The sequence below is a fragment of the Suricata suricatta genome, chromosome 3, assembly GCF_006229205.1.
Source record: "Suricata suricatta isolate VVHF042 chromosome 3, meerkat_22Aug2017_6uvM2_HiC, whole genome shotgun sequence".
Classification (NCBI taxonomy): domain Eukaryota; kingdom Metazoa; phylum Chordata; class Mammalia; order Carnivora; family Herpestidae; genus Suricata; species Suricata suricatta.
In genome coordinates this window covers 30,650,461-30,659,275 of record NC_043702.1, presented here as the reverse complement: position 1 = coordinate 30,659,275, position 8,815 = coordinate 30,650,461, and the positions used below count along the sequence as shown (strand labels likewise).

The 8,815-nt window shown below is 41.7% G+C and overlaps 1 protein-coding gene across 2 annotated transcripts; it reads left to right on the top strand.

The window, feature by feature from the left end:
- Window positions 1-212: 212 nt before the first annotated feature.
- CTLA4 (cytotoxic T-lymphocyte associated protein 4) lies at window positions 213-6,352 on the top strand. Of its 2 annotated transcripts, XM_029932945.1 has the most exons (4): window positions 218-421; window positions 2,978-3,325; window positions 3,759-3,868; window positions 5,159-6,352. In XM_029932945.1, exons 1-4 carry the CDS (start codon window positions 313-315, stop codon window positions 5,261-5,263), a joined length of 672 nt encoding a protein of 223 aa, XP_029788805.1. In that variant the 5' UTR covers window positions 218-312; the 3' UTR covers window positions 5,264-6,352. The 2 variants fall into 2 exon arrangements, with proteins under 2 accessions (XP_029788807.1, XP_029788805.1); XM_029932947.1 differs by lacking the exon at window positions 3,759-3,868 and having other exon boundaries at window positions 213-421.
- The last annotated feature ends 2,463 nt before the right edge of the window (window positions 6,353-8,815 follow it).

Below are 8,815 nucleotides of genomic sequence, written 5' to 3'. Positions count from 1 at the left end.
AGCTTCAGTTTCAAATTGAGTGCATTTTCCATCCATGGATTGGCTTGTTTTGTTCAGTTTTACTTTGAGTGTTTGAGGTTATCTTTTCGACGTAACAGCTAAACCCACGACTTCCTTTCTCGTAAAACCAAAACAAAAAGGCTTTCTATTCAGGTGCCTTCTGTGTGTGCACATGTTTAATACATACCTGGGATCAAAGCCAACTATATAAAGTCCTTGATTCTGTGTGGGTTCAAACACATTTCAAAGCTTCAGGATCCTGAAAGGTTTCACTCTGCTTCCTGAAGACCTGAACACTGCTCCCATAAAGCCATGGCTTGCTTTGGATTCCAGAGGCATGGGGCTCAGCTGGACTTGGCTTCTAGGACCTGGACCTGTACTGCTCTATTTTCTCTTCTTTTTATCCCCATCTTCTCCAAAGGTGAGTGAAGCTTTTGGAGCATGAAGGTGGAGGAGGTGTTTCTCCCACCTGGGTTTCATTTCTTCCAGCAGTCAAGGGCAGTGATTTATAACAAAGCCAGAAACTAAAGGTAAAACTCCAAACTCCTGGCTTGGATAGCCCTGTATTCCAAGGCAGGAAGGGGACAGCTCGCAGCAGCAAATTAGCAGAAATATAGCTCATAGCACTGACCAGGAGCTTTATAAATAAATCTGAGTTGGTTTGGGAGACAAGCAATTTCATATACTTCTATATGATTGAGAGAAAATACTGTAAAGTTAAGCGATTTAAGAGAGGAAAGATATCCATAGTCCTTAATATATTTGAGCTTGGAATCAGGGTAAGCTCAGGATTTTTTTTTTTAAACATTGATTTAAGCAAATCATATAAAGTTTGTTTCCTACCCAATATTTTAAGATCCTCTAATTCACTTTTAGAAATGAATCAGCTGGTTTAAAATTTAAGCCTTATTTACTCAATTTAAAGCTGTAAGGTCTTCAGTCAATTCTATAAACTAGTTAGTTAATTATTTTAAAAATGAAAGCCGTTTGAAATTGTAACACACACACACACACACACACACACGAAAGAAAGAAAGGGAGAAGAACAAACACCATCAGTCTGCTTAGCCTAAGATACTTAATTGCCACCTGACCTACCTATGGATTTCCGATTCAGATTACCCAGTTTTCAGATGAAATAAAGCTCTTTAGAGGTGATTCCAGGTTTGCTACCTATAAAATGGTGAGCATTCTCACTGAACTTCAACCTTATCTCTCTCTAGACCATCTCAGTTAAGAAACAATGTGGTTTGTACAAAATGTCTTAAATGTTGAAAATGTTATTTGATAATTAAATTATTACCAGATAAGAAATATTTATATACATTTTCTTATTCTATGTGTTTTGAACATATAAAGATGAAATACTCTTAGAAGTTATTACCTTAATTTGTAGAAAATTTATCTCAACCTGTAACTGAGGTTCTCCCATTGAAAAATCAAGTGCGACAAGATTTAGTGGTAATAATTGGGAATTTGCCTGGGGCAGAGGGAGGGCAGGAAACTTGGTCTTTAGGTTTAGCATCAATACAATAAAGATTATTGAGTGCTCATATGGGCAGATTATAATGGCGGCTCCCAGGAATTATAAACCCAAAGCAGAAGTTGCAGCTGTGATTAGTATGCAAAAAACCTTTAATACAGGGTAGAACTTGATTAAATACAGCAACGGAGTTATAACAGTGCAAAGGATGCTCAGAGGATGCTCCAAGGATGCTCTGATAGACAGAGATGAGGGCTGGGGAAGAAGACTGTTGTCTAGCCAGCCAGGGCTGCTGTATTAATTCTGGCAATGGCTGCTACCATGTTGTTCTCTCCTTTGAGGACAGATGTTGTCCAGTTCAGGTACTAGGGAGAAAAGACTAGTGATAGAGTGATTTCTATAGTCATTTATACATAGCAAGAGGTGTCCTGGAAAATCAGGCTGGAGTGATAGATTGGGATTGGATCATGGAGGATATAAATGCCACTTATTTTATTTGTTTTTGCAATCAATGGTATGTAAGTGAGCAGAATTAGTGACACAGTTTATCCAAGTTTTGCGTGTCACTTGTAAGATCGACCGGAGAAGGGCTGAGTTAGTTATGGGAAGGTAGTTTGACATGAAGCTACTGTTTTTTAGATGGTGCAAGCCTTTTTGAATGGAGAGCCAGCTTCCCATATCCGGTAGAAGCCAGAGGGAGAAAGAACAAAGGAGCATGAGAGTGTTCAAGTGAAGGAGAGAGAGTGGCGGAAGAGGTGGTGGCGGTGGCAGGGGAAGCCCACAGAAGTTAATAGCAGGGTTGCCTCAACCTAGGGAGGAAACGACCCGGTGCCCTCTGCTCTGTGGCTTCCTTCATCTAGCAGCATCCCTCCCTCTGATAATAATACTAGGGAAGGTGGCGGCCAGCACAGTGATCTGGGGCTCAGCCTCTGTGGCTGATAGAGGTACAGGGCCAGGTAAATGTAGGCAGAAGTTTGTGTGGTGTGCATTGAGGGGTAAAGTGTGATTCTGTACCTCAACCTCCAAAATTCCTCTACTGCTCATTATAGTTGCTGTGTTTCTGTGATAACCTTAGAATAGCAAAGGTAAAAGATGCTCTATTCTCATTTGATCTAATCCCCCCTTACTGCATATGAGGGAAAATGAAGTCTACAGGGGAGGCATGACTTGCCCCAAATCACATATTTCATGGTATGGCCTGGTCTTCAGTTTGTCACATCAATGTTCTCCCTGCTACAACCAGCTGCCTTCAAGAAACTGTCTGATAAGGAAACACCTTCATGGAGATGAACTGGAAGATGGCTGAGTGATGGAAGGGGTGAGAGGGGGCAGAAGGGAAGGGATGAAGAGTATTGGCTGAAGGGAGAGAAGGACTCAAAGGTGAAACTGGAAGGTGCTCATCAAAGAGCAACTTCCTTCAGCCAGAGATTTGGCCTGAGCCTGGTCATGGGTAAGCATGAGTTCACTGAGTTCCCTCTAATTTTCCCTTGTTAGAGATGCACGTGGCTCAGCCTGCAGTGGTGCTGGCCAGCAGCCGAGGTGTCGCCAGCTTTGTGTGTCATTATGAGTCTTCAGGCAATGCCACTGAAGTCCGAGTGACGGTGCTGAGGCAGACTGGCAGTGAGATGACTGAAGTCTGCGCTACGACATACACAGTGGAGAATGAGTTGGCCTTTCTAGATGATTCCACCTGCACTGGCACCTCCAGTGGAAACAAAGTGAACCTCACCATCGAAGGGTTGAGGGCCATGGACACAGGACTCTACATCTGCAAGGTGGAGCTCATGTACCCACCACCCTACTATGCAGGCATGGGCAATGGAACTCAGATTTATGTCATTGGTGAGCAAAACCATATCTCTAAGCTTACACGATTTGCATTGCTGTCTTCTTTGCATGAAAACAGTTTTGTTTCTCAATATCGGGTGGTTCATTTTTAAGATTATGGGAATTCTCTATAAGAGTTCTGTGGTATACTGCATGGTAGTCTGGTTAATATGGGTGATGACCCAAACAGCATTCTGACTAAAAATAAAATGGGTTGGGGATAGTGTTTTTTCTACTGGAGCTTGGGGTACTTACTCTGGAGTGATAAGCATTGTGAAATTGGCTTTCGGCTTTTGATAAGACATTTCTGTGAAAGTGGGCCCCTAGTAGTCAGACTTACCAATGGGTGGACACCAGATCTGGAAGCTCTTTTTTCACTAACGGGGGGAGGAGGGTCCTAAAATTTAAAGAGCATCTCAAGGAAGCTGTGCTTTGTCTTCTGTTGCAGATCCTGAACCTTGCCCAGATTCTGACTTCCTTCTCTGGATCCTTGCAGCAGTCAGTTCGGGATTGTTTTTTTATAGCTTCCTTATCACAGCTGTTTCTTTGAGCAAAATGGTGAGTGTATTGCTGACAACACACCACTTGTGGTGGGGATGCCTTCAGTAGAGCAACTGACCAAATGATGCTGTTAAGCTCAGTTTTCTGGAGATGAAGCAATAAATGAGGAACAGTGGTAAAGGAAGGGCAGTGATAAAGAACACGCTAGAACCCTTGGCATTGGCCTTTGAGGTTTCAAGATGACTAACATTTTAGATGAGTGTGTTCGACATTGAATGTTTGTGTGCTTCTGAACACGGTTTCAGTTTGAGTAACCATTTGAACAACATGGGGCAGCTGTTTTGCTCTTTATCTTTAAGACAATTGTACTTGATAACCCTGAAATGTAAGATTAAGTTGGACAAAATGCTTCTATAGAAGACCACTGGATGGATTTTGTTTTCCCCTTTAATGTCCCTGTACGTCATCTGGAAACCGTCTCTTGGTGCCACCCTGCATGTGTCTTCCTTGTCCAAGCCTTAGCTGTTCACACACACCTGTCCAGGGCACCCTGTTACTCAGGCTGCTCAAATGGGGAGTCTTGCCCTCCCCTCCAGCCCAGTAAATGAGAATACCAGGTTTTATTTATTGCAATTGTTGGTGAAAGAGTAGGAAATATGGAATCAGGCCTCCTGTCTGGATTTCTTTCTGATGGTTCTTTCAGCCATCTCTGTCTATGGCTGGCTTTTGTCAGCACAAACTTCTCCACACTGCTTCTCTTCCTCTCCCTGGCTCTCTCTCTCTTCCCTGCGTCCCCTCTCCCCTCACTGGATTCCTGTTCCCTCACTCTATTCAACCTGTTAGATGGCTGTAGATTCTTCTTATCTCATTTGCTAGAAACTGCCACATGGACGCAGAATCTCAATTTACTGGGGTGATAAAAAAATGGGCACTAACGTGGACAAAAAGTAATAAAAAGTATATGAGGAGTGGGTATGAGAAATACAGCTCCTTAAACCGAGTAACTGAAATTTATTACCTTATCAAGCTCCTCCCCTCACAGATAAGATGTAGTCAATTACCAGAGACATTTGGGGGGTCCTTTTTAAAGCTTTCTCCAAGTCTCTTTCTCCTCTCTTGCAGACAGGGAAAATGATTGCCATTTTACATCAATAGTGCAGAGTTATTTACCTAAAATGAGTTATAATAGCTGAATCAAGAAAATTTCCTGGGGCTTATAATTTCATATGCAGTGAACATTCATTTTTCAACGGGGTAGGGACCCAATATTTGGTGAGTCCTATTATGGCTAGAAATGGCTTCTGTATTTCTCAATAATAATTACTGTTTCTTTTTTGCGTTTGGCAGCTAAAGAAAAGAAGCCCTCTTACTACAGGGGTCTACGTGAAAATGCCCCCAACAGAGCCAGAATGTGAAAAGCAATTTCAGCCTTATTTTATTCCCATCAATTGAGACACCATTATGAAGAACATTTTCCAATTTCTAAGAGCTGAGGCAATTCTAACTTTTTGCTATCCAGCTATGTTCGCTTATTTGTGTATTTTGGGGGGATTCACCTCTCTTTAATATAAAGCTGGATGCGGAATCCAGATGAAATGTACTACAATTTGAAGCAAAGGTGCAGGAAAACAGAGTCAGGGTGTTTCTGTCCCATCAGATATAATTTTAGTAAAAGCATCACTTGGGAGCAATATGGGGATACAGTCATATGCTGTGGGATGAAGGATACAGGTTAGGGGGTGGTGTTGTCCAAAGAATACACAGGAAGAGAGTTAGGGAGAGGATGATATTGTACACACTTTGTATTTACACATGAGAAGTTTATAGCTGAAATGATGTCTTCAAGTTAGTTTTGTGCCGTGTTATTTTTCTTAAATGTGGAATTATATGAAGACTTTAAAAATACTCACATGGCTATATTTTAGCCAGTGATTTCAAAGGTTGTATTGTACCAATATGTATTTTTTTATTGGATAGTATTGTGCATGGGGGCCACTTGTGCTTTTGTGTATTTGCTGATGGTTTAAATATAAACACTATATGGCCGTGTCTTCCCACCATGGGCTCAGGGGAAGTTTTATGGAAGGGCTCAGGACACTAATACACCAGGTAGAATACAAGGTCACTTGGTAACTGGCTTGGAAACTGGATGAGATCATAACTGATTCTTATAGGCATGTTGAGCTGAATTGGTGTTGACATGTGCTTTGGGCTTTTATGTTAGCTCCTTTCAAAGGTTTGCAAGGGAGTCCAGACTGGTGTATCTGATGTAACTTGTAGAACACCAACCTCAAGAAAATGGCTCACTCCAGGGCCCTCGTAGATATGAACTTCAAGGAAGCTCTAGTGTCACGAGGGCCCCGATGCCTAACACATGGTTAATGCCATGGACAGAAAAAAGCAGCAGATAGCAGAATGGGGTGATGAAAGTTTCTAAAAACTAACACTGTTGGTGTTTTTTTAACTCACTATTTTCCATGAAAATGCAACAACATGTATAATATTTTTAATTAAATAAAAATCTGTGGTGGTCATTTTCCAGAGTTGTCTTTATCTTCCTTATATTTGAATATTGTGTTTGAGTTTATTTTTAATTGATTCACTCAGCTGTCAGTGGAGTCTCCATTATTAGGAATATTGGGAACACATTGATAAAAAGGCAAATAATGCTTCATGAGTCAGCTGTTCACCAGCCATTACCTGCAAGCCATTCTTGGAAAGAACTCTTTCTCTATCCTTTTGATTTCTTTACAGCTATTTGAGATACAAAGGGGTTAGCACAGATGCAGCAGCCTTTATAAGTCACACTGCATGCTCTTTAGCGTAATTTCTCCATCTCCTCTTTTTTGCCCACAACTTGCTCAGCTTGGCTCCCGTAGTTGCCATGGCAACTCCTCTGTTGTCTATTGTGTTCCTCACAGCCGTTTTGATCTGCTTCCAAAGTAAATGGAGCTTTTCCTTGTGGCTTCCAAGGAAATTTCACAAATGTGGGGAAAACATACCTGTGGTCCTGTGTTTTGCTATCAGCTGGCAGACCTGGCCTGACCCAATGAGCCCTCTGTGATTCTTGGTTAACCAATGTGTGGCCTCAGTCTGCTTGGTTTCCTTTCAAGGTTTCTTATTCTTGACCTCTATATCCTGTTATTGTCTTGTGAAATGATTCTCAGTGTGGCCCAGGACCACCTGTAACTGAATCAATTGGGTCACTTAGTAAAAATGTTGATTCAAGTGTTTAACCTCAGATGCACTGAATCAGAAGCTTTGGGTGATAACACCAGAAGTGTGCTCTACCAGCAAGCTTCCCAGTGCTTCCTATATTCATCGAATGTTGACAATCACTGTGCAGGCAGCCCCCTCACTCTCTTGCTAACCATAGCATGCACTCTCTCTCTGTCTCTCTCTCTTTTTCATCAGGTGCTAACAAACAAACGGGACAGCACATAGTGAGAATTCTATAAGGATATTTAAAATAAAAATGAATAGGCCTTTCAAAACATGTAGTAGCAATTACTTAGAAAGAGCTCCTTTTAGGTCAAAGACTACTTTTTGCTCTCTTGGACTTTGACTGGAAGCCATAAAGTAACACACAATTTAGAAGCCCCAGTGGATAGAGTGATACTATTTCTACTCTTTAAGTTCTTTAGAGAGAAAATTCTTTTCCATAGTTGAGGGCAAATTTAAATGACAGAGGGGACCTTAGATGAAGGCCCTTTCAGATATCTTTCAGACAACATTAGACCACTGACTACTTTACATAAGCTTAATACTGAAATTCTGCCATTAGCTATTGAGTTAAGCATTGCCCTCTATTTAGTATAAGTTTAAAAACAAATCTTCCTTAACTCAAAAAAGTTCCCTCTGGGGCAGAGGAAAAGAGCAAGAAAGGCTGGAAGCGGGGATTCCACTAAAAGTGGAGATAGAAAATATGGGGTGTTCTGGGCATCAAATGAAAGCCTCTTCCAATCCCCATTTTCTTTCTGAGGATAGATACTTTACCTGCAATAATCAGAGAGATTCATTGCCCCCACACCAGAGCACCAACTTTTTCATGGCATGTCAAACTTCATCACTATTTCCATCTCAGGCATCAGGGTCCTGGGGAACCCCAAAGACTCCACTTATCTCAATAGGGCTTGGTTCACTATGGAGAGGAAGGATGGGTACCATAACACTTCCCCCTCTAACCATTGCTCCCAGGTAGGAATGAGGATGAGAAAGCGAACATGATAGAGCTCCCAGTGCCCTTTGGATCAGTCCCTACTCCAGCATTTCCCAGCACATACCTCTGCTTACCAACCTTCTTTCAACATGGCACTCTCATTTCTGCTACGTCCTGTTTGTTTATATCTCACCCCCAAATATCTTTAGCCCTTATTTTTCACATCCAAAAAGATTTATCTCAAATTCTTCATCCAGCATAAGATTTGTTGACACTTCAAGCCCACATTGATCTCTCCCCTTCTGTTTCACAGCTATACTTGGTTTCATTGCTAATAATTTTGAGTGTCAAATCTTCTCTCCCTAGCTTCCGTGGGAACGTCTCCCAAATAGGAAACAACACAGCTTTAGGCACACAGAAGATGCTCAAATCAACATGTTGAAAAGTTGGGGAGCTGGGACATCTGGGACTATGAGAGGACAACTGCCTTCCATGTTTTCTTGGTCTCAGTCTAACCTCTTTCCCATGTGATCAGCATAATCGTGTTGGGGGTCAGTCTATCCCTTGGCTTCGACCTTGAAGACTCTGGAATGTGAGCTCCAGCTGGCTGCCCAGCTTCACACATTTCACTTTCATCTCAACCCAGGCTTCCAACCATTTCTTCTTCTTCTTCTTTTTTCTTTTGAGAGGGGAAAGAAGATGAGCCTCATTTTTACTGCTTTTCTTTTTTAAACCATAGGTCATTGCTAAAACAGACTGTATTTTTATACTGTGTCTGAGCCTTCTTCCACCCTCACAGTTGATACACAATTTACTTGGGACAGAACTTGTAAAATGTTGATGTC

Bases quoted from the DNA above. Each gene is read 5' to 3' on its own strand.
- CTLA4 (XM_029932945.1), top strand. From the start codon at position 313: ATGGCTTGCTTTGGATTCCAGAGGCATGGGGCTCAGCTGGACTTGGCT. The intron at 422-2,977 runs GTGAGTGAAGCT...TTCCCTTGTTAG, and splicing joins TATCCCCATCTTCTCCAAAG to AGATGCACGTGGCTCAGCCT. The intron at 3,326-3,758 runs GTGAGCAAAACC...CTTCTGTTGCAG, and splicing joins AACTCAGATTTATGTCATTG to ATCCTGAACCTTGCCCAGAT.